This window comes from Poromitra crassiceps (genome assembly GCF_964638095.1).
Source record: "Poromitra crassiceps genome assembly, chromosome: 15".
In the NCBI taxonomy this organism is placed as follows: Eukaryota; Metazoa; Chordata; class Actinopteri; order Beryciformes; family Melamphaidae; genus Poromitra; species Poromitra crassiceps.
This window is the reverse complement of record NC_139634.1, coordinates 21406893-21432823: the sequence shown is the minus strand read 5'-3', so window position 1 is coordinate 21432823 and position 25931 is coordinate 21406893. Positions and strand designations below refer to the sequence as shown.

Below are 25931 nucleotides of genomic sequence, written 5' to 3'. Positions count from 1 at the left end.
AGGGGTGCCCAACTGCCTTAAAGCTGCATGTTGTAACTTAAATTCTCAAGATCTCAACTGTAACCAGAGAAATAGTTGGTGACTAAGGGAAATGTCTGTTGGTGTTTCACAAGAAGATAATTGGCTGACAAGGGCAAAAACACATTGAAACAGCTATGATTATGATACAACCCATGCAAAGAGTTAAATAGTAGCTCTTTCATGCCTGCGTAATTGCAGTCACATGTCATATCACTAGTACTCACCCAACTGCGGATTCAATAATAAACCAGAAAGTGACCAAGAAGAGAGCATCTACATGAAGGCAAACTCCAGGTATGGACACAATTCTGCCATTTGCCTCTGATTTTAAAACTTTAAGTTTGGAAACCATATTCAAGGCTTTGAGCATGTTTTGCCTAGTTCTGACTGTCTCTCTCTCAGAAAGTACAAAATTAGAACTGGTCAGTAGACTATCTGAACTGGTAACTGGTCAGTAGACTGTCTGAATTGGTCAGTAGACTATCTGAACTGGTAACTGGTCAGTAGACTGTCTGAATTGGTCAGTAGACTATCTGAACTGGTTAGACTATCTGGGAAATTGCAAGCAGTCAGAACAACAACAGTAGGGAAGAAATGAAAGGGAGAGAGCTGCTTTTCCGTGTTTTTCTCACGGTCGAAGGTGTTGCAATTGAAATGACTTGTGGTTTTTATACCATCTTGATCATGTTATTTCCACTAAAAGGCACACATAGTCCACATCAGAGGTGGGAATTAACTAATTACAACTACTGCAATTGAGTAGCTTTTTTGTATACTTGTACTTTTTTGAGTATTTTTTTTACTTCAGTAAATTTTGTTTGTACTTTGTTACATTTTAAATAGCTTCTGTTACAAAGTAAAATAAATCTAAAGTTTCCCCAAGTTTTCTATTAGGCACATGCGGGGTGGGCAGAGGGTGCTCGAGCACCTGCCCCTTTCCCCTTGATGTCGAAAGTGTAATTTTTGTCTGACATTACTGTCTTTCAGAGGTTGTAGCAGGTTCATTTTTAAAGCTAGAGTGAAGATACTGATATATGAAACTGGAAGACATAAGGCATCCATCGAGACCATTATCACATTAGCTTAGTAGATGGGGTGTCCAAAGTTAGGATACATTTTGGTGAGGGAAAACGGTCATCACCATTTCCAAAGGGGTCCCTTGACCTCTCAGCTCAAGATATCTGAATGAGAATGGGTTCTATGGGTAACCACAAGTCTCCAGTGATGTCATTTGTGCCTGAATGACAAGTTATGTCAGTGCCTGAATGACACATAACTTAAAGACCCCCTGAAGTCAAAAATCTGTTTTCTTCTTGTTCCTTCAGTTGGATGTCTGAGCTTCAATTATTAGTTAGCTTGACTCTAGAATTGTGCCAGGTGCAGGCACTAAGCGGCCATTCTATCCAATGATAGCCTAATCTTGAGCAGCCAAGGGGACTATTTTGTCTCGCCGGTTCTCAACTCATATTCAAGGTTATGAAAATACATTTTGATTGCAAAATGCATGAAAATATAAATGAATGGTCTTGTTTTGTTTCTTTGGCAATTGACCATGGTATAAGCGGGTTAATGCACTTCGAGGTGTCCATTATCAGAAATTAATGGACTTTGCGGAAGCAACCGTCCTCGGCTTTCGCCTCGGATGATTCACGCCTCCGCGTCGTCCATTAATTTCTGATAATGGACACCTTGTCGTGCATTAACCCTTACATGAATACTGGAGCCAATCCCTGTCCAGTTAAAGCCCCAACTCGTCCCAACTCATCATATACTGCAGATCGGTCAGGAACCCTTGTCATCACTTTTTCACGAGTTGGGAGTGAGAATGTGTTGAAAGCTGTGATTGGCTAGTTAGGTTCTAGATAACCCTGATTGGTTGCTTTGGATTTTTAAATGATGGAGAAGGAGGGGAACTCATTTTAAGGAGTTTAACAATATAATTGAACCTTTTTTAATGGGAAAAACTCAACTCAATAACTGTCAAACTAAATATGTGTGAGATCATATGAAAAGAAAATCATAATATTGGTGGGTGGGGAGGGGAGGGGTCGTTCATCAAAGTAACAGTACTTCTACTTGAGTAGATTTGTTTTGCAACTCTTCCCACCCCTGATCCACATATACTGCAGTATATAAAAATATGCCATGTTCGTACTGTACCGTATGTATTTTTCCCACGGATCAGATTGGCTGTTGGGAGACAACAACCACATGCACAAACCACAGTGCAGGCAGTCACACACGACAACATCCTCATTCTATCCTATGTCAGAAGGATTGCTGTAACTCTCACACCAGAGCTAGAAAATGGTAGAAAACTCTGTATCCAAAAGGTGAGTCTAAAATTTTAATTGAGTTCATTCAAAATGTATTAAAGAGAAGTTTTAAAAGCGTACACTGTTGATCAGAGAGTATAAAATCGCAACTTCATGTCCATGTAGAATGTGAAAACATGTCCACACGTGTCTATTCTTACACCAGATCGATGAGTCAGACTTATGGCTGTTATGTCGTTATGTTATGTTATGATATATGATATATACACACACGTTTTGATTTAGCACTATACAAATGTACCATATAAAGTTCCCTTCAATTAAAATAGAAAAGCAAAGAAAAGCAAATACTGTAATAGCAAACTAGAACGGGCTAAATTTGCTGAAGCAAATTTGATTGTGCTTGCTCCCGCGTGACGCTCCGCCCCCCTTGCACCGCCCCTGCCTTAGACCCCGCCCTCCCATCCAGTATCAATACAGCCCCAATTGGCAATGTGTAGCTAGGACGTGTTTAGGCCGTTGCAAGGGTGTATTAACTGGATGCTATGGTGTTACAGGTACTGAATGCTGCTATAGCGCCCCCTAGAGGCGAAATGACACAATATTTGTCCTATAGGCTCAGAGTACATCCGTCCACACCTGTACCAAGTTTGGTTAGCATCGGACGATCTTTGTGAAATAGGCCCCACCCACAGAACTTTGGAGGTCAATTATATCGCAACGGTGCGGAATTAAAAAAAAAAAGCAAAATAAGTTTTGTGCGGGACAGTCCACACACGCTCTGTGATGTGGTTTGGTGAAGATCGGGCAAAATTTGAAGGAGAAATAGCGAAAAAACGCTTTTCGACAAAATTCAAAATGGCGGAAAATCTAGTTAGACGGAAATGGGCGGGGCCTATATCAGCAGATGCAGAATGGCCCAAGGAATCCAGGGAAAAAATAATTTTGAATGTAGCCCTTACGGTTCAAAAGTTATGGACCAAAACGTAAGGATGGCTGTTATAGCGCCACCATCTGGTCAAATAGTGTAATTTTCCCGCACAGAGTGAAAGGTGACTGTAAACCTACCTACAAAGTTTGGTAATGGCAGGTCATACGGTGTCTGAGCTAGAGCTAATTTAATGCCAACGATTTCGAAACCCCATTCAAGTGAATGGGGAAAAAAATCGTACGTTAACGCCAATATCGCGAAAACCGGCGAACGAAACCCTTAGCAATCCAAATGCACACGATTCCTCAATGAGCCGCACGTTTTGATGTCTTCCATGTCTGTGTAGTGTGAAAACTGTAGGAGAAATAGCGAACCAAACTTTTGGATAGAAGAAAAATAATAAAATTAAGTATGAGAGATTCTAAGATTGTGCTTGCCTATCTGCAAGCACAATAATTAAAGAATGCTATAAGCTAATATAATATAATATAAACTAATGCTATAGTCCTAAAGGAATCTATATTCCTTAGCCCAGTGGTCCTCAAACCTTTTCACACCAAGGACCCCTAAACTGACACAAATTTAGACCATGGACCCCCATTTGATAAGATGTTGTCCCAAAATTTCGACTTTATTCACGAAATTTCGACTTTAATCTCAACATTTCAACTTTATTCTTGAAAAAAAAAAAAAAAAACTTGCTCCTCTGATTTATTTTTTCTTCTGCCTGGTGCTGAAATTTCGACTTTATTCAGGAAATTTTGAAAAAATCCTGTAATTTTTATTTTTCATCATGCATGGCCCTAAAACTCCGTCATACCCATCTGATAAGATTTTAGCTTTTAGATGTTTTATTACAGAAAATGTATGAAACCCATGACCAAAATACTCATACATATTCTGTCATTGTGTTACTCATGGATGGAATTATAGTGCAAATAAATTATTTGCCTTTTTGCTGGGAACTCCGCTCAAGGACTCCTGTGGGTCCCCAGACCCCACTGAAAACCACCGCCTTAGCACTATTGTCAAAACTACATGCTGACTAATCTCAACCAGTTTCCTGTCCGGAAATGTTGACATTCTTACAGTACTTGACTTCTTACTGAACCAAACTGAAAAGTTAGTTCTTTGTTTATCATAACATAATTTCTACTATCCTATAATTTAATTCATATTCTAGGTCAATATTGACCTAGAATATGTAAATGTGTCAATGTGTCCCAGCCAGGACACATCAATACGTCGTGTGTCCTGGGACACATGATCCAGCTGCTCTTTAGGTAACATCAGGTCATTCCATTTGTTCAAAGGCTCAGAGAAATCATTGTATAGCGTAATGCAAAGTCATTAAAAGGTTGTTTTGTTTCCTGTCAAAAGGGTGTAATTGCACTTATGCCATTTTAAACCCCACTTTTGACACTGACCAAGCATTTTGGGTAGAGGATTCAAACACCACTTAGATCAGCTCAAAATGCATGCTGACATAAGTAATGCTACAGTAGCATGCCAGCATGATCACATAATTTATCCTATATTCTAATAACAAGAGTAACAGTCATACCCAATTTATGCAATTTCAAAACTGTTTAGGGACCCCAGTATGCACAAATATTAAAATATAATAGGTGAAAATAACACATTTATACTGCATGCAAAACTGCATATGATTAATATAAAGTGTGCATGACTATAAAGGGGAGACTTGTGGGTACCCCACAACCCATTCTCATTCAGATATATTGCTTTTACTTGTTTCCTTGCCAGAATCTAGCCTAACTTTAGAGCATTATTTAGCCCCCTTCCCAACAACTTAACATGACAGGGTTGGCAGGCACATGCCACTCAGATCTTCTAGTTTCATATGATAGCAGGACCCTCACTCTATCTCTAAAAGTGAGCCCATTACGTAGTAACATTCTCAACATTAAGCAGCACTATATAGTTCCGTTATGACATCACTGATGATGTCCTTATGCACTGATGATGTTACAATCTTCTGTCACATTTTGTGTCAAATATGGATGAGCCAATCTACAAAGTGCTTCCTGATCGAAGAGAAGACAACACCAGGGGTCTCACCTATCAATCCTTGCGTAGAATCCCTACTAAAACCATGACTAACCTGTCCAGTGACTATCTACTCAATCCAATCCATGTTTCACCACCCAGTATCGTCTTGCAAAGGTATCCCACACAGACGTATAGATGTAAAAAACAAAACAACAAAACAGTTTAAAATAAACAAGACAACTTACGCAAATAATCTACACAAACCCTGACCCATCTTTAAGTCCAGCGCCCCCAGTTGCTTAGTGGCGAAGAGAAGTCACTGAGAAGTGCACACATATGCACCTTATCCCACACAAATGATTTCCCAAGCCAAAATGCCAGACCACCGTCCAACTGAAGTGCACGGTTTCCCTCTGTTGTGACAAGCGGAGATAATGGTTGTTTGCAGTGAATGCGTTTGGAAAAGATACTGTATGTAGGCCTAACCTATGGGCCTGTATTTCGTTGTGAAAAAAGATTTTTTGAATGATTCTCCTGTGTCAATAAAGTGTTTTTCCGCGTGCACCTCCCTGCCTCAAGTCATTGGAAATGTTTAGAACATTTGGAACAATCATATAGCCTACCAGCCAACACTGGAATTTTTATGTCTGTGATTAATTATTTAAATCCATGTGGTCATGAATGGGCTGTTAATGGTCATTTACAGTACTGTATTTATTTATTTCTATATGAATAGTTCATTTGCAAAAACAGATTTAAAGCCATTCTTAAAACGTAAGCATAAATTACTTCCGGGTAGAGAGCTGGCGCCTGGCAGGAGGTTTAAATTTGCGGAGTTCGGCAGTGTTGTCAAACAACTGTCAAACTCTATTGTTGTTTTCGGGAGTAACATTTAATTTAAACGTTTAAATGGTTTAAAGATAACTTGCTAAACATGGTTGTCTGACCTATCTAACCTTTCTGCTGTGTTTGTTTTATGTAGTGTTAGCGTCTTTGATAAACAAACCGTCGGTCTGACCGACTAACTAGTTTCAAGTCTTTAGGTCGGTCTGGTCCAACAGGTAAATTAGCTAGTCTGGTCTCCACTAACGTTAGTGAAAGTGTTGTTATGAATGATATGAAAGCATTAAGCATGCGTTTTATATGAATGAAATATCCACTTTGAAATAATACCATGAAAATATAGAATATTTTACATGTTGCTGCCAGATGTTGAATTCAATTTATCAATTCAGTTTCATTTCATTCAACAGTGCATGAAAGACGGTAAAGTGAAACTGATTCAGGCGAGAAAGAGGACAGTAAAAGGAGACAAGAACCAAAGGAGTGAGAAGATGAACAGAGATAAGAACATCAGATGGTAACAAATCAGAGGAGAAGACCACAGGGAGGGATGTGTGATACTGATAGGCAATATGAGTGGACAGGGATATCAGTTGTCCAATTATGCTGTCAGTCTAAATACAACAGATTATGGACGATATTTAGAAAAATTGAAGCTCACTTTAGGTAATAATATTATTGATCTTCCTGACCCCTACAATCTAAGTGATGGGTGGTACACTGACCCTGTCAAGCTGCCCCCTATCCACTACGTGGACATTTATAACTATCTAATAAACTCTCCAGGTCCCTTTACTGGAGAGGCATTGTGTGCCTATAAATCACTAGATGCATACAATTATTATCTTTCTGGCCATGTGAACACTATAAAGCAGCACAACATCTCAACAGACTGCCCAGTCACATTCATCACTGCAGCTGTCATCCCTGGGCTGAAAAAGACGCACCAGTACTACAGTATGGACAAGTGCAGACACAAATGTTGGTCACAGGAACACAGGTGATATGTTAGTTACAGCCAGTAACAATCTAAAGTGTCAGTCTGATCAGTCAGAAATCAAAGATTAATATTATTAATATATGAGAACAGGTTAGCATCTCATTACACCTGACCCCAGCATCATACTAAGATAAGCCAAATTAATCTGAATCATTCTTTATGTATTCAAACACAGGAGTGCCATTTTGTTGTCTGGACCAAGCCAGGGCTTTTGGCCTTGAATATCTCTCGTGATGAAGAGTGTGTCGCTCGGATCTTAGCTGAGACTAAACGGTATGTGCTTCAAGTTCTGGGATGAGATGAAGAGATAGTTCACTTTTAGTTGTAAAGGTAGGGCTGATATATGATATAAAAACAGGCTGCAGGTATGTATGATTAATTGCCCCAAGAACAGGCCTGATGGTGGGCCATTACGGAGCATTTTCTACAGCCGCCCTCAGATTCCTGTGGGGAATCTGTATTCTTCCAGAAATGGCACTCCAGTCCCACCAGGTGTAGGCGGGGCTCGGTTGATTAGTCTGGCAGTGAGGGGAGCTGAATACGCTTGGCCATCGGCCGGGTGTAAGTACGTCACCTTTACGTCAGCAGACCTCACTTCGTTGTCCAGTCCAGGGGAAGGTTTGGTGACTGTCCCCATCGGCCAAAGTGTGCGCAGGAGCTGGGGGTCTATGATCATCTTGACACCTCAATGAGGAGTGTCCTGAGCACCTCCTCCGTAACCAGCTATGCCCCAAGGCCTGCTTCACTGAGCGAATCTCTCGCTCCCAGCAACCGCCGAAGTGAGGGGCATCTGGTGGCTTGAATTTCCAGTTGAGGAAACTCAACTGCGTGAGGTCAGCGAGGAAGCAGTTGTGCTGCACTCGTTGGAGGAGGGAAGCCTCGGCCTTACTATAGTCTTCAGCCGTTAGTGCCTCGTTGGCCGCCCTGTGGAACGCCGGCGTGATATGCTCGGTGAGGGCACCGAAGGCTGCAAACTCATCCGGCATGGGGGAAGGGCCGACGTGAGGCCACAGTAGGTTGGCTTCCTCAACTCCTCGCTATGATCCGAGGTTGTGTGGAGTTGGGGTGGCTCTGGCCAGTGATCTGGGCTGAGAAGGAGGAAGGGGGGTCCGCCACCCCAACGGCTACTGGTGGTGAGTGCGGAAAGGGGCTTTCCCCGCGTAATGTCGTCCGCTGGGTTCTGGGCGGTGTCCACGTAGCGCCAGTCGTTGTCCGCCGTGAGCTCCTGGATCTCCGTCACTCTAGTGCCTACAAACACTTTGTAGAGGCATGATTCTCACTGCAGCCAGGTGAGGACGGTGGTTGAGTCGGTCCATAATACAGTCCGCTGGATGGAGAGTGTCAACTCCGTCTTGAGTACCTTGGCTACTTGCGCTCCTGTCAAGGCGGCGCACAGCTCTAGACATGGGATAGACTGTTGTTTCTTTGGAGCAACTCTAGACCGCTCCGTGAGGAAGGCTATCTCCACCTTTCCGCCGGGGCCCTCAGTCCTGAGATACGCCACTGAACCATATGCTTGCTCAGATGCGTCGCAGAACACGCGTGGACCTCCCGTCTGCCGATGGGGGACTCCAGGTCAGGGCTAGTGTAGCATCGCGGTAGGGAGATATCCTGCAGTTGCGGTAGCTCGTCCTCCCACTCTTTCCAAGCCTGCAGCAGTGTCTCGGGTAGGACTGGGTCATCCCAGCCCCGTTCCTTTTCCCATAGGTGTTGTATGAGCAGGGCATCTGGAGCAGCAATATATGTGCCGACAGGCCGCAATGCCGATAGTCCACAAGCAGAACCAGCTGAGCGAGGCGGCGTGCAGCATGTCGGTGGACCGGCTGGAGCTAAGCTCTCCCAGCCCCCACGCCTAAACCTAACCTCCCCCAAATTGTCAAATTTTACTCACTGGTCTCTTATGATTGAAATTGACAATAGTGTGTCTAGTGCAATTATTAGGGGTTCAAGCCCCGAAGGGGCTGAAACCCTATTGTTTTTGTGCCGGTTTATTATTGTCATTGTCGTTGTTCATCTGCTCCGACGCAAATTCCCGTGAGTTGGTAAATCGCAGAGACCTGAAATTTGGTACAATGACGGACATTGGTGGCTGGTTTCTGCTCAAAAAATATTTTTCAAATCGGCCTGAAGGTGGCGCTATAATTAAAGGTTTTACCTTAAAGGCCATAACTTCCACGCCGTTTGTCCGATTTTCAAACTTTTTTTTGTACATGTTCAGGTGAACCCCTCACACACCCCACGATGGCAGTGTCATCTGAGAACTTCTGCAGGTGGCACGTCTCCGAGTTGAACCTGAAGTCAGATGTGTAGAGGGTGAACAAGAAAGGAGAAAAAACGGTCCCCTGTGGTGCACCTGTACTGCTAACCACAGTCTCTGATGTGCAGCCCCCTAGCCTGACATACTGAGGTCTGCCAGTGCGCAGCTGCTGTGCGTTCATGATGCATCGGTTTGTTATACCAAAGCCCCGTGCTGCTTCTGTCTCTACTAGCGATGCTGCTGCCAGCACATCAGCAGAGTCGTTGATTATCCCTTACTTCACTTTTCTCTTGCAGTGAAAAAGTTCCATGGACGAGAGACGAGGGTGGAGGTGTTTTTTGATGCTGCTGGTCTTAACGCTGACATCTTATTTGTCACTGTCATGGTATTTGGACCTTTGGAGTATGAGGTACAATACGACCATACGACCTACAGATGTCATGGTAAGTACATTTTGTTGGCCTCCATGTGAAATCATGTCGAAACAAAGACAGCTGTCAAAAAGATCAATGTTAGCTGATTGTCTCAATACTTGGACCATTGGTTCCCAACTTGGAGGTCGCGACCCTAATCTACAGTCTAGTTTATACTATGTAGTCTAGCTAAGTCACAAATGATTGTAAACAAACGTTTTAAAGTAAACCCTAGTTTATAGATATTGGCACAGCCCTTTCAGAGGCTGTAGCCTAGGTCTGGTCTCCAGAGTTTTCTATCTTCCCCACACAGCGGCTTCTTCCGCTGACAGTGGATTGGGCATAGAGAACGTGCAGAGACAACAATAAAACCCCTATAGCAGAGCACGGACCCTACTTCACCAGGGCCGTAGTCATGAAAATGATGGTACTACTGGAAGATAGTTTGATCAAACGTACTGTAGACACAGGGGCCTAGTGAGGCCTAACCTGGGTGTTTGCTTCTTTTCTCCCACACTGATGTAGTGTCTAAAGGGGCTCATTAAATTACATCCGGTAATAAGGATATGAGAAAGCAGGGGAAACCTTCCTTTCCTCATCCTGTAAGAACCCGGCTAAAATGGTTTTCACCATAAGAGGTTTGGGTGCTGGACAAGGGGTTTCTCTGAGGGGAGTCCTCTCTGTGTCCTATTGAGGGGACTATCTGGGGTGCAATGATCACCCAGGGTCTCGATCCCTTCTCCAAAAACTAATGTCTGTCCCTTGAATTACTTATTTGGGGGAATAAGTTAATAACCATGAACGTCCCTGCAGAACAATCTTCTGTGGGGCAGAACATCATCTTAACATGATAGGCTCCAGGGAGGCGTTCCTCTCTCAAAAGCATAAAAATAGGCCGGAAATGTGTCATGCTTCCCCTATTTTATTTCTATGTTATAGAGAAATTTGATGAACACACCTGACCCCCAAGCCCAGCCTCTGTGGACATTAGGTGCGTCAAATGGGGGTAATCTGGGGCCCCCCCATCTCAGGGGGGGCGTGGCCTAGGACTAACGCTCACGTTGCTAACCAGAGTTAATGATCATTGTCGGCCACTGGGACCAATAGAGGGTATGCAACCCCACTGGAACACGCCCCCTCAATCGGGAATGAGTGTCAAAATGAGTGTCAAGTTCCTCCCTGAGCAGCAGGTGTCAGTTATCTAGGCTGATTACTGCATTCAAGCTCAGTCTTGCTGTGACTCAGTGGGCGTGACCCCACAGTGACTTCTGCCTCTGTGACATCACATGCATACCCTCTATTCGTCTATTGTGTCGCAGTGTGCGTCGATGACATCAGGCTCCGCCCTTTATCCAATAGGCTACAGCCTCTGAAAGGGCAAAGCCAATAGAGGGGCCAATAGAATGTGAAGCCAATAGAATATAAACAAAGGTTTTTAAAGTAAACCATAGTTTATAGATATTGGCGCAGCCCTTTCAGATCTGGGCACACATCTCTACAATAGTGAAGGAAACTTTACTATAAAAAGGAGATGAACAATTAGTCATGCCCCCATTTATACCACACATGCGGCCCTGCGAAGTGACGTGGTGAAAGGGGGCGTGACCATGGTTGGCAACACCAAGTATGAAAAATCTTCAGTCTGTACACGTGTGACGTGGGATACTATCCAATAGGCTACAGCCTCTGAAAGGGCGAAGCCAATAGAATATAAACATAGTGTTGTACAGTACTTTCTTAATACAGTACTTCATAAATTGTATATAAATTGTGTGTTATATAAATGATATGTGCTGTGAAATACTCATCTTTGATTTGTTTAGAATGATTACCTACATCAGGCCCAATTATATTTGAATCAGCCCAACACAATGTGTAATTGCTATTAACACACCAAAGATTGACACTCATCTTTTGACATGAAGTTCATATTACACTAATACTAACTAATACACCAAATACTGATTACACACTTTTGACTCCATGCACAGATGTCACCAGTGGACCCTTCAAATATAAGGCAGTACTTTGTGGCATATCCATACCGGTACCATTTCATTTTGGATGAACCGGATCAGTGTCTGCAGCGACGCCCGTTCTTGGTCCTCCTGATCCCAGTGGCCCCGCAGGACAGGGCAGCACGCGATGCTATCCGCAAAACCTGGGCCGGAGAAACCACAGTGCTGGGCCGAGTGGTCAGCCACTACTTCCTCCTGGGACTGGCCAAAGAGGGAGATGGGGCAGAGAAACTTCAGGAACAGGTGAGTTGCTTAATTTCATTGTAAAATTTAGTGTAAATGTTTGAATTGAATTTTTGAACTGAAAAACTTTGGGTCTGTCCAATTCTCAAGTGAGCTAATATACAGATCCAAAAAAATTGAATATCATGGAAAAAATTGTTTTTTTCCATAATTCCTTTCAAAAAATGAAACTTTGATAGATTATAGATCCATTACACACAAAGTGAAACATTTCTAGCCTTTATTTGTTTCATTTTTAAATTTTGGCCTACAGCTCCTGAAAACCCCCAAAACAATATTTCAAGAAATTAGAATAGTGCGAAGAAAATCAGCAGTTACTTCTCAGTTATGACTGACTCCAGCCTCAGTCCACTCCCTCTGAATCTCCGCCAAAGTTTTGAATTGTCTTTGCTTGACAATCCGCTGAAGCCCACGGTCATCCATGGTATTTCCATGATGATGAAAAATTTTGGAAAGGATCTGTGTGTGTGTATATACATTATATATATATGAGTTTGAGTTTGAGTTTAATCACTCTGGCTTGCAATACATGATTGAATTATGCAGAATGTACACTCGGAAAAAAAAATACACATATTATTAAAACAGACCCCAACATCAAAAATACAATCAATGCTACAGCCCATTAAAAAGCCTGACGCCACAAGAGATGGTGGAGTTTCTCAGTCTATTTGTTCTGGTTTTTGGCAAAGACAACTGATTGCCTCTGCACAGAATACGGCCAGTCCTTTCTTCCTTACTAGGAGGGAGGATGTGGTGGAGTGGGTGGTTAGGCTGCTGCATGTCCTGAATCAGCTTCACACGGGCCTGTTCTCTTCCTGTCTGCAGATCAGGTCGATACAAAGAGACGTCCTTGAACCTCATCATTATTTTGACAGCCCTTTTCTGAACCCTGTCCATGGTGGCTCGTTGTTTAGCCGTACAGCCCACAAGGAGTACATTCCCATATTCTAGACATGGTCTGATCAGTGTGTTATAGATATCGACCAGGTCTTCTACAGGGAGCCCATTTCTTGCCATCACAGTGAGAAAATGCAGACATGCAGACACTATATATATATTCATACTCTTTTCTGTGTAAAAGTCTTTTCAGAGTGTGGCGGGGTGCGGGCAAAGGAAATGAGATTTGATATATGAATGAGGAAAAAAAACCAACTACGCCACCTGGGGACTTCCACCCCAAGAAATAGGTAAACTGGAAAACAGTTTTGTACCAAATAACCCTTGATGTTCACAAGTACATAAGTAAGACACACAGATTCATTCACTGAGGGACAGAGACGTGTTTCAAAATAAACCTTGATTTTATTTTTCATCAATAAATTAGCAATGTGGAGAAGTCACTGAAAAACAAAAGAGCGGCAGTTAATAATTGAAGCACACTACTTTCTATAAACTGTAAACGTATTACTTTATTACAATAACAATTCTTTAAAATCTATTTAACATGTGTTGCAAATTCACTGTTACTATGACTGGTATTGACAAATAAATAAAGTAGTAGGCTGAGGCCGGCAACTGAGGTGGCAGACTATTAGGGGGTGTAGAGGGGTGCAACAGATACTCACCACACGTGAAGTCACAACAACCTACACACTCACAGCAAACAGGTGAACAACTCGTGTGTCCCAGTGCCTATAGTCACAGCAAGCAGTGAAGGGACCGCACCCAGAGTGACTAGCCCCCCCAGATGACTGGCACTCAGCTCCACTAAATCAAAAGGGAAAACACTACAAACCAAATTAAACAAAATAACTATACCAGTTGGTTATACAAAGGTTAAAATTGTGCATACAAACTAAAACTAAGCAAAACAGCAGCAGGTGGGGGCCTATAAAAGAGACATGATTATAGAGTCAATATTCATCCACCTGAAACAATCCATTAAAAATGTCCGGGGCCTACTCACCACTGTATGACAATAGTTTCCTATAGGGGCAGGGGCACCAACCAGGATGCTAACACACCAACCAGGACGCTAAAACAATAAGTTAAAGTCAGCCTACATTAAAACACCACCATAGCTTGTTCCCATAATAAAAATGTCTGCCTACATACCTCCAGTGAGGGCACATGAGGAGCACAGAGGGAGAACAAAGGCCTACACCAGGAGACAGGAGCATCCGCAAGGGAGCTAAAATAATAATTAAGGGTTAGCCAAAAGAAACAAAACACAGCACTCTAGGACCCAATTGGCAGCCTACATGTACATACCTCTGTGGGACAAATGGCAGCAGGGAGAGGGAAACTAAGGCTCACAGGTGTCTTATATACTCTGTGCTGATTAGGTAATTGGTGAGAGGAAGGAAGGTGATTGGCGTGAGGTGGAAAGTGATGGTGAGAGGTGGAGTCAGGCCTGGGGCTGCGTTCAGCAACGCTACATGTTGGGGAGCATTCCCCACTACAAGAGGAACATAGATGTGTTGGATTGGTGGAGACATGGGGCCCTATCGTTGCATCGGCGCAGTTTCTAGGCCGAGCGGCAGGCGCAGATCAAAGCAGTGGGCGTGGACAGGCGCACTTGATATCGTCGTGCTGGCGCTAGATGCAGCCCAAAGCATTACAACCACGCCTTTTAGGCGTAAAATTATGCACTGTCATGCTCATTGGATAAGTGCAATAAACGAATGGCACGCTTGCCTTTTTAGCTCCAATTCCACTGGTCCCGCAAAACCAGACGAAACCCAAGCCTCTGATGCCCCCCCCCCCACCTCCCTTCATCCCGTCTGTCTCCATATATCGGCTATTATTCCATATTATGATGCTTCTCAAACCAATCTAACTGCAGTTTAAATACTGCAAGCATGTAAATACGCTACACTATAGCAATATCAAAGTGAAAATAATGTTCTATGCATCAGCTAGAAAAATATAGCCTATTAGATTGGTGAAAGTTTGTCCAGAAAGATATCATTTTCTCTCGCCTGCTGCAGGAAGGATGATGCACATAAATATAGCCTACATTATGTCAAGTCATTGCATAAATGTGTTTTTATTGTAAAACTAAATGTGAGATAGGGCCAAGTTATTGGAGGGACATCACAGTATAGCAGATGCCATTAGAAGCGCGTTCCGAAGCGCGTTCCGCTGTTACTTCTCTAAATCACGTTAACTCGACAAGGGGTATATATAGGCCCAGGAGGACATATATGTTTCACATAGGGTGGTGTTTTCATTTCGATGTTTTATTTGGTCCAATATTGAAATGTTGACAATGGCAGGCTGTGTTACCATTACACATTAATTTAGAACTACCTTTTATATCTATTTTGGCTCATTTGGTTGCTATTTAGTAGCGAAATGGAGAAACACAATGCATGCTGGGAACTCAGAGAGAGAGAGAGAGAAGGGTGACAGAGAAGAGGCAGTGAAGGCACAGAATAGGCCTGCTTTTCAAAAGCGCAAAGCGCTAAATGTACGCCAGGTCCCAAGATATCACTAGGCTGGTATTTAGCGCCGACACGCCCACTTTGAGACTGCGCCACGCCCATTCAGCCTAAAGCGCATTTGGCAGCCTAAAGCCTATTGCTATCTTGCCGAAACAGGCGCAAGGCACGTTTTTTTGCGGTTAAGGCCCGTAATAGCGCCGATGGCCTGTGGGAGAATAGAGCCCATGGTGTTAGTCCTGTGGAGGATACTGGTCCAAGGCAAGGCTCCCATGTGTGTGTCTCTCTGACATACACACAGACACTACATTGAGAAGTTTATTGTCTGCAACAAAGTGATGCAGTCACCTGCACTGTTACAGGAAGGAAAGCTGTATTTTAGCAGTTTGTGTCTCTTGTTGAACACAAAAGTGCCCACAACAATTTCCTTTGCAAGGCCACATCCTTCATACAAGTCCAGAGTGGGCAGGGCTTTGCCAGCTAAATATTAGAGGCGTGTTTTTGATGTGACAAACTGATAGATGCAGAGTGGGCAGGGCATTGTACAGGAATGGGCATTAAATATATATATATATATATATATATATTAGGGATGTAGGTACTACCGGTACTACCCCCGAACCGCGGTACTATTGCTGTAGAACAGGTTCTATACTAAGATTTAAAAAGACCCGGTACTTTTCCGACCGCTGCTATGACTGATAATGGTCAATATGAGCCTGTCTCTTTAAGAAATGCGCTGGAGTGAGTGACGTCATATCCACATGTCAAGCGGTGAGGAAAAGAGTTTGAGGAAAAAAAGCAGCTGAGCACTGCACTGAGCAGACCCGCGCACATTAAAAGCAAACTAGCAAAGTAGGCTATGGCTAAACACAAAGCCTCTCCCAGCCCAGTTAGTAGCAGCAGCTGTGCCCTTTCACAGTTTACATCTAACGTTATGTAGGCTACTTTCACGCATACTTCAGTCAGGGTTATCGACAGTCCATATTATTGCCTCTGCACGTTTCCCGACGCTACAGTGAGAAAATGCGCTCGTTAACTAACGTTACAGCGGACTCCGCTGTACTAACGTTACAGCGGACTCCGCTGTACTAACGTTTACAGCGGACTCCGCAGTAACGTTAGTTAACGAGCGCTCACTGTAGCGTCGGGAAACGTGCAGAGGCAATAATATGGACTGTCGATAACCCTGACTGAAGTATGCGTGAAAGTAGCCTACATAACGTTAGATGTAAACTGTGAGTAATACTGCCTGAATGCCCCACCCATGACAAGAAGTGCTAAACTGGAAGTTGAGATTACTGAGTATAAACAATTTAGAGACATCAGCCCTGCAGAGGATCCCCTGGCATGGTGGAAGCAACACCAGACAGACCTGCCCATCTTAGCTCAGTTTGCTAGACAATATCTCTGTATTCCAGCATCAAGCTGTGCATCTGAACGTGTTTTCAGTACTTCTGGGAATATCTGCAGTCCAACAAGATCTAGACTGACCGAGGAACATGTTGACACCCTCGTTTTCTTGGCTAGGAACCTGAAGAAGACATTGGGATGGGAGGGACTGAGTGAGTAAACTGAGAGTCAGCCAAACAGTGAGTCTGTCTACCACCCATAGGAGAACTAGGGTTTAGACTGAGTAGGCTGGGGGACAGAATGGGAATATGAAGCCAGTTATGCTGCTTGTTGAAGAAAAAAAGATTTGAGTTTCTGCTGCTATAGTGTTTTATTATATTATTATTTATTTTATTTATTTTACTTATTCCCATTTCCCACTGTTCAAAAGATTTGTGTTATGTTACTGAGTGTGTACTTATTTGACAAGTAAAAGTTAGACAGAATTTAAATGCCACCAATTATTTATTTATTGTTGTTATTGGTGTTTCTCTGAGTTTTTGCTGCTATAGGCTAGTGTTTTATGGTCATTTTATTTTCACTGGCATTACTTTATTTTACTTACCGGTATTCTCACTGCTCAAAAGGTTTGTTTTGTTCAGCATTTAAATGCCACACCAATTTATTGGTGTAATTGTTCCCAAACTCTTAAAATAAAGCCAAATCTTGACATTGGACAGTTTCACTTTTTTTTTTACAAAAAGTATCGAAAAGTATCGAAAAGTATCGAAATACAAATTGGTACCGGCACCGAAACAGAAATTTAGTACCGCTACAACCCTAATATATATATATATATATATATATATATATACAGTACATACAATTCAAAATACCGGTACATACTACAGCATGCGCTGGGACGCGTCATCAGTGATGTTAACTCGGGTCGTAAGGTGTTTCGGGTCTATCGAACATCATAGACCCTCGCCCAGTAGACCCAGCCGAGGCCAATTAACACATTCACTGCCAGCCGTTTTTTCAATACTGTAGGTAGCTTCTGCCAAGGTTTTTTTTTGAGGATTCTGGCTCATCTTTCAAGAGCCGAGGATTCTTTTCTGTTAGGATTTTGTGAACACAAAATATCTCAAAAGAACTAATAGAATGTGTGCTTTATCTGTCTAAAAGAGTTAGTTTGTAGAGTTAGTAGTTATTTAGGCATTAGCAGTTGAATACAGCATGGTTTCAGCGTCTGAAAATGAAAGGTGAGAAAAATGCCTTTTTGTGAAATTCGATAGAACAGTCACTTTAACCATTTATTTTTGGCATCAGTAAGACGTCAGACATCTAAACAATAGTTTTGAACAGTAATTTCCTCCATAACAGCAGGAAACCCCCCTCTCCTTCAAACTCCTCCCTCCGTGTGTGTTCTCCTCCCTCCGTGGCTGCAGCGGGCGGGTGTGTGACAAGCGAGTTTCTGTTGTCTGTGCTGCCTGGCTGCCCCTCGTCGGGCGAGTCTGGATGGGCTCACTCGTTTCTTGGGGTTTCGGTTGAGAGCTTTGATGAAGCTTTTGCGATTCTGGGCTTTATGCTGCGTGTTTCAAAGTGTGTTCCACTATTTTTGGAACCCCCCACCGTTGTGCGCCACCGTTGTGCTCCAGCGCGAAAGCGTTTTCGCCTACAGTATGAGAATGGCTTCCTCACGCTATTCCCTGCAGTTTTGGCTCGGCTTTCAATAGTCTGGAGAGCACTGTCGCCACTTAGTGGGTCGGTGGAATGGGTTGTACACGTTCGGTGGCTCTCATATTTTTATAGGAGATGTAAAAGGGTTAGATCAACGTCCCACCGCCATTGGCAGTCAACCGTTGGTTTCTGCTTGACGAGTTGACTCGCCAATGGCAGTGAACGTGTTAAGACCCCGACCCGCGTCCCGGAAGCAGCCGCTCACGGATCAGCCTTCCTACTCTGTCTGCAACGTTGCCCACGGAAGGGTTGATCACGCCCAATCAACTGCAATAGAGCTAGTGCTACACCGCAGCATTGAAAGACCCTTCGGTGCATGGAGGGCTAAGGCCCTGTGGGTGAATCCAGGCCGCGCTCCTCCTTCATCTCACCAGACCCTCCCAAAAGGCAATCCTACTATGCTGCACCATAGGCAAAGAGGATGCCTCAAGAAGGCCTGTGTGCTGCACGTCATTCGCCTGCGCCGAGCACCTCTCTTTAGCCTGAAGGACCTCAGGGCCAGCCGCGCCGATCTTTACACAGCTTTTCAGGAGGCTAATCCGTAGCGTTTGTGGATTTCTCCCTCACGAGAGAGCCAGGCTGGGGTGCTAAACCCATCCCCTACCGGGTGCCGTCTCTCCGACCGTCAACTGTCTCTCCAGCTTGTCACCAAACTATACTTGGTTATATATATTGTTATATTATATAACAGCGGGGGAACGTAACCGGCAGCATCGTAACCGGAACGTAACCGGTAGCATAAAAACATTATGAAAAAGGATTCCTTGTGCGTCCAGAACCATTTATAGCAGAGAGTAACAAAAAACTTTGTTTTAATCAGCCAGTAATTCTCTGTTCTTGGCCTATGCAAAATGAATGAATGAGCTAAAGCAGACCCTTCACAGAACAGAAAGATCTGAGCAGAGAGGGGAAAGATGGTTGGTTTGCCGGCTCACAGCTGCTTTCCATTTTGTTTCTGTTGTGGTGGCACAGAATATGAGAATATTTGGACTGTTTGTTAATGCCGTCAAATCCAAAATGAGTCCTCCTTCCTTAGGTGTTGGAGGAAAGCCGGGAACACCGCGATCTTCTCCAGAGTGACTTCCTGGACACCTACCAGAACCTCACCATTAAGACCATGGTCATGCTGGAATGGGTCACCTCGCGCTGCGCCGGGGTCCCCTATGCCATGAAGATCGACTCGGACATGTTCCTCAACGTATACAACCTTGTTCAGATGCTGGAGGAAGCCCCCCAACACACGTACATAACGGGGATGGTGGCGAGAAGAGCGACTGTTGTGCGAGAACCAAACTCAAAGTGGTTTCTGCCAAAAGAGGTTTTCCCAGACTCCCACTTCCCGCCTTATGCTCTGGGACTGGGCTATGTGTTCACACTGGATTTAGCCAAAAAGCTACTCGAGGCCTCTAAGCACGTTAAAGCGCTGGACATTGAAGACGTGTACCTGGGACTATGTCTGACATACATGGGAATCGACCCCACAGATCCTCCTAATGGCGGTTTGTTTAGGGCATCGAAGCCTTATTTCTTATTCAGTCACTGTTATTGGACCTTTGTCATTACTACAATACTGGACAGCCCTCAACAGCTGCTTGATGCATGGCAAAGCTACCTGTATCAGACTAAATCAACTCGCTGCTAAACACTCTTTTCCCTTTGAAACAAATGAGTACAGCCAAAGACGATGGGATTTCAAGCAAGATGGCCCAACTTCAACTCAGTTCCTGTCATTTTGTCACGCGCGTTTTTCCCATGGCTTTCCACGGGAAATATTGTGACACTAAAATGGCAGATCAGGAGAAAATTTAACTTGTTCAAGACCTGTCTCTATCTCAGCAACAGAACACACTCACATGAGATTTGGCAACAGGAACTCATGTTAGCAGGGAGCGATTAGTTAAAGCTAAAGCTGAAGTTCGTTAATGTAGTAGGCTAAATTCCGGACTATAAGCCGCACCTTTTTTCCCGTTTTTTTGCCTTTTTTGGCCCCTGCGGCTTATATAACGGTGCGGCTTATCTATGGATTTTTTCGAGAAAAAAAAAAAAAACATCTCTCTTTTTTAGCACTCTTTCTAACTATAAATCCACTTCTGTTTTAATTTCCTCTCTTGCCCTCTTTTCACCACACTGTATGACACTGTATGACACTGTGTGCACTGTAAATAACAACACAGGTGGTGTTGTGTTATGTTGTTTTGTTGAAATGTTAATAAATGGGAGCTTCCTCAAACAGCCATCTCTTTCCCGACAATCCCCTCTGTGCATGAACCCTTACATATGGTAATTAAACATTAAAACACAATAAAAAAAAATAAAAAAAATACCATTAAAACACCCGCGGCTTATAGTCCGGTGCGGCTTATATAAGAAAAAAATAGTCAACTTTGCAGGTGCGGCTTATACACCGGTGCGGCTTATAGTCCGGAATTTACGGTAAATCTGTTGTTGCTGTAGATTTTTTTTATTTTTTATGGAATATCAGCTTTGTGTTGTGTGGTTTGTGTGGAGTTTGGGAACTCACAATCTCTATTTCAAGTTAGCTTGCTAGGTCAGAACTAACCCCGCGTCACCAGGCACGCGTCACCCGGCACAGTCCTCTCACAACACTTGAGGGAAGAGGTGACCACGTGACCATTTTGGGAGACTTGCAGCTACCACTTGTTAGAATTGGCGCAGCCTGTGGTGACCCATCTAGATAGTAATAGAAGATCTATGGTACAGCCAACCGCTAGTTAAGCTAGCTAGGCTTGTTAGCATCTGTGACCTTTCACCTTTGTCTCTTTGAACTCAAAGGGATCACATTTTAAACTGCTGCCATTATGGAAGGGCTATTTCCTCTGCCTTGGAAAGTCGGCAACTAAAATACTAGCCTATGTAACGATAGTATGGCACATTCTGTTGAAATACTGTACCCACCACTAGCTTTGTTTACATAGTGATTTACTGCATCATCTGAAAATTATGGTCTGAACTTTGGATACAAAGACTGATAATATGAGACAGCTAAACATGTTTTATTATGCATTTTGAGGTTAGCCTAAATGTGTTTATAGGTGTTATACTGTAAAGATTTTTGTGCAGGTTAATATAAAGATTATACTCAAGAGTACAGCTCCAGTGTGACATCTAGTGGGTACAATCTTACAAAAAGTGCCTTTAAGTTCTGGAGCACTTTGTCTCAAGTGGATGATATAGCAGTCGTCTAGACTGCAATGTGGAGCCAATGATTTTCACATTTTGAAAAAATAAAATAAAGATTGCTTACAAATGAAACTGGATGAAATGCAGTGCACTTACTGCACAATGGGACAGACTGTGCGGTTATACTTAATGGTTTCTGTCACTACTTTGTCAACAGTTGCTGAACATGGTACTTTTTTTCCTCTTCTGTGTCTGGTGGAGTACCAGAGGAACATACAGTAATTTGCCATTTCAGTGACTGTTCCAATCTGTTTCAGCAAGAAAGTTTCTCTGTTTCACTCAAGTTGGATGGATTTTTTTTTAATACCAATTGGTAAAAGTGATAGTTGATTCATCAGTCAGCACAATCTGCATGAAAAGGTTTGATCTATAGCATTGATTGTATAATCTATAGCCTACGTGCTAACATCAATGTTTCATCTGGTGTTGTGTGAGCTTTCTGCTTCTGTCTGTTGGAGGTAAAGGTCTTACCAGGCTAGTAAAGGTCACCTACAGTACGTATACCTGAAAGTAGGTCAGGTGGTAAAAGCTGGGTTTTAGAAATCACCACAGGTATTTGTGACTAATTTCTCACTTCTGTATATTCTCAGCTACTTGACAGGTTTTTTCTCAAAGCATTTCAGTCTTTCCTCTGGCTGTCTCCGTTCAAAATGGACTGAGGCTCAAACCCACGCTTGGTACTGCTGGGCACTAAGCCAACTCTCTGACCCACTGGGCCACACCTACATTTTCTCAGAGCTTTTCAGACTTTCCTCTGGCTGGCTGCAACTGCTTCTTCCTGAAAACGTGCGGCAAGTAGAAAAAGATGTGGTTAAGATTAGGGTTAGCGTTTTCTTATTTAATCCATACCCTAACCCTAACCCTAACCAAATTGTTGTACTTGCCTAAACCTAATGTTTTAAAATCTGAAAAATTATTGTTAAGAATGTATGTGGTTTGACCGTGATTCAAACCCCAGTCCTCAGACTGTAAAGTAAGCACCTTACCCATTAAGCCACAAGCCCTAGCACAACCTGAGCTGAACCCCCCACCCACTAACCCTTATCTTAACCAAAAAGAAAATGACTTGCCGCACATTTTCAGGTAGAAGCAGTTGCGGTGACCAATTAAATTAGTTTGGGCGTGGTTTCATCTAAACTAGTTTGGCAAAAGTATACACGCATACAGGACCTGACGTTGAAGCTGCGGCCTGGGACAGAGATTGCTAAAATCCAATGGTGGATTTGAACCACAGAAAATCTGATTGCAAAGCACACAGCTTTAACCACTCAGCCACCAGGGGTTTCAGAATTGTATAGTGGAGCTTGAGAGATAACCGTATGTTAGTCAGATGAAGTTGTCACTTCGTAGCTTTGTTATTACTCGTGTTACAGTCGCTCCCCTTCTCACGTGGATATGATCATATTTACTATTCATTTGCTATGCGACTTATCTTTGATGTGTGTGGGTGTTTTTTAGACGGATATAGAGGCGCCCTTTATACCTCTGTATCACCTCTGTGTCCATATGGCGCCTTTTTGGCCATACGGGGCTGCTGCAGGACTTCAAATGGATGGCCGCGCTTGCGCACGGGGGTTCAGTCTGGTCCATACGGAAGAGGCGGCTGCGGCCCGCCACGCGGCTTTTTGATAGTCTATACTACGTTTACGTCTTGTTTTGCTTTGTTTTGTCACTTTTGTTCTGTCCCACTTATGGGACTATGTTAGCGCGGGAGGACTACTCTGGATTCCTCACGCAAACAACTGAGTGGAGCTGGCCCAGTGTCGTGCCTGGCCAGGATCCCTCCGGAAGGCCATGTCAGCGAATGTCTGAGTGAGTAGCCTAATTGCAAGTCAATGGTTAACTCAGCCTTTCCATTCTTTCAGTGTTTATTACTTCATGTTACAATTCTCGGCGTGGTAGTGGAAACCCCTAGATAACGAACAGTTAATGAATAAAATCGGATGCATTTCTGCCGACTTGTAACTTTAGGTTGGGCCGTGCGGGATTGAGATAATGAACGCCATGGCTAGATGGTAACATATGAGGGCTCATGTCCGAGAGATGAGCTGTGGCCTAATGCGAATTGTAATACTAGGCATCTCGTATTCAGGCCCGGTACCATGTAAATACATATGAACTAGAGTTGAATAGATTCACTTCAATTTACAGGTCCGGTACCATGTAACTATAGCCTAGACTCGAGTATGAACTACAGTTGAATAATTTCACTTCAATGAACTACGGTTGAATAGACTCACTCCATCTTACCTGTCTGGTACCATGTAACTACATCATATGAACTATTTGTAATTAGACATGAACACCAATGTAATTACTGTCTAATCACACATGACTGTGTAATTACATTGGTGTTCATGTGTAATTATAAATAGTTCATACATTGTTAGGGATGTGTAAAATAAAGGGGTACCGTATTGAAAATGTAATTTCCTCCATTTCTCGCAAATAGGGGCAAATAGCCTCCTGCATCTCAATTAGCGGGGGATGGGACATTCCTCTCTGTCACTGCCCTAATTTGTCATTCAGGCCAATACAAGACACATGTATTTTTATATTAAAAAAAGAATCTTGCCCAAATTAAAAGAAGAGCATAATCACTGCACACATTGCCTTCACAAAAATGCCAAGAATCTCTGACTGACTATTTCAAATGATATCCATGCCCAGCAAGATGGCAAGAGATACACGCTGGATACTGCGGGTGAACAACGTCAGCGAGTAAACAGTTAATTATTAATTTCGCTTGGTTTTACAAGCAAGGTGCAGGTGCACTGTGCAGCATTATGCAAGGTGGCATGCCTCCTGCCTCTGTTTCCCTGCAGGAGACAGAGGCAGGAGACAGAGGCAAAACCCAAACTTTTATTTGGGTTCTGGGTTGTAAAAATGAATGAATCCTTACATTTCTCTCTCAAAATTGTTTACTTATATGTTTCTGATTATTCCTCAGATATTTTATCTTCATTTCACAGGGGAGGGAGAGACAGAAGGGCGAGCAGCATTCAAACTCGTGACATTCTGCCCACGAGCTACAAAAACGACATGACTCTCCTACGAAAACATTTTGCACCGCAAGGATAAATATACATTCTGCCCGCCTATTACAGTATGTATATGAACTGCAGTGAGTTATTTAATGACCCTCCTCTGTGTGATATGATGGTGCTTTACAGTATGTATATGAACTGCAGTGAGTTATTTAATGACCCTCCTCTGTGTGATATGATGGTGCTTTACAGTATGCATATGAACTGCAGTGAGTTATTTAATGACCCTCCTCTGTGTGTTATGATGGTGCTTTACAGTATACATATGAACTGCAGTGAGTTATTTAATGACCCTCCTCTGTGTGATATGATGGTGCTTTACAGTATGTATATGAACTGCAGTGAGTTATTTAATGACCCTCCTCTGTGTGATATGATGGTGCTTTACAGTATTTATATTAACTGCAGTGAGTTATTTAATGACCCTCCTCTGTGTGATATGATGGTGCTTTACAGTATGCATATGAACTGCAGTGAGTTATTTAATGACCCTCCTCTGTGTGATATGATGGTGCTTTACAGTATGTATATGACCTGCAGTGAGTTATTTAATGACCCTCCTCTGTGTGATATGATGGTGCTTTTAATCATGTGGAAACCTCATATCTTGTTTATCGTCAGATTTATTGCCACTGGGTGTTTGCTGTCTTGTGCGGTTGGGATTTTAGAGACGTTATTGCTTTGTACCCCTTCTCTCCTCTGCCTTTCACTCTCTCTCACTCTCTCTCAATCTGTGGTCAGACACACACACACACACACACACACACACACACACACACACACACACACACACACACACACACACACACACACAGTTTTCTTTGCTCATTTCCTGTTTTTAGGCCGGTGCTTGCACTAGCACTGGCCTCTATGATCCCCTCTGTTGTCAGCACTCTATGCACGACTCTATTGCGACTCCACACACGGTCACACATCAGCAGAGCCCCAGCCACTAGGGGGCCCCCTACGGCAGCCAAAATGTACTCTATCCACCTTATTTTTGAATGCCCTACTGTAAAAAATAATTGTGGGTACAAGGTCTGGTTTAACGTGACTTATTGTTGCAGCTTGCCATTTCCTTTGTTATACTCGGCTGCAGACCTATGCTGCAATACCGAATTATAAACCGGAAGCTGGAGCACGTTATAAAAGTTATAAATATAGTCACGTTATAAACAACTAACCGACGCTGGGGGTCCGTATGGAA

At 43.2% G+C, this 25931-nt stretch overlaps 1 protein-coding gene across 8 annotated transcripts; it reads left to right on the top strand.

Annotated features, from left to right (window-relative positions):
• The first annotated feature begins 211 nt into the window (after nucleotides 1-211).
• Nucleotides 212-20593, top strand: LOC310790657 (beta-1,3-galactosyltransferase 2-like). 8 transcript variants are annotated; one of them, XM_083652372.1, is made up of 7 exons: nucleotides 2223-2354; nucleotides 6495-6601; nucleotides 7260-7357; nucleotides 9303-9512; nucleotides 9638-9784; nucleotides 11746-12015; nucleotides 19513-20593. In XM_083652372.1, exons 5-7 carry the CDS (start codon nucleotides 9650-9652, stop codon nucleotides 20116-20118), a joined length of 1011 nt encoding a protein of 336 aa, XP_083508498.1. In that variant the 5' UTR covers nucleotides 2223-2354; nucleotides 6495-6601; nucleotides 7260-7357; nucleotides 9303-9512; nucleotides 9638-9649; the 3' UTR covers nucleotides 20119-20593. The 8 variants fall into 8 exon arrangements, with proteins under 8 accessions (XP_083508499.1, XP_083508503.1, XP_083508498.1 ...); XM_083652370.1 differs by having other exon boundaries at nucleotides 9303-9531; XM_083652371.1 differs by lacking the exon at nucleotides 9303-9512.
• Nucleotides 20594-25931: the final 5338 nt, after the last annotated feature.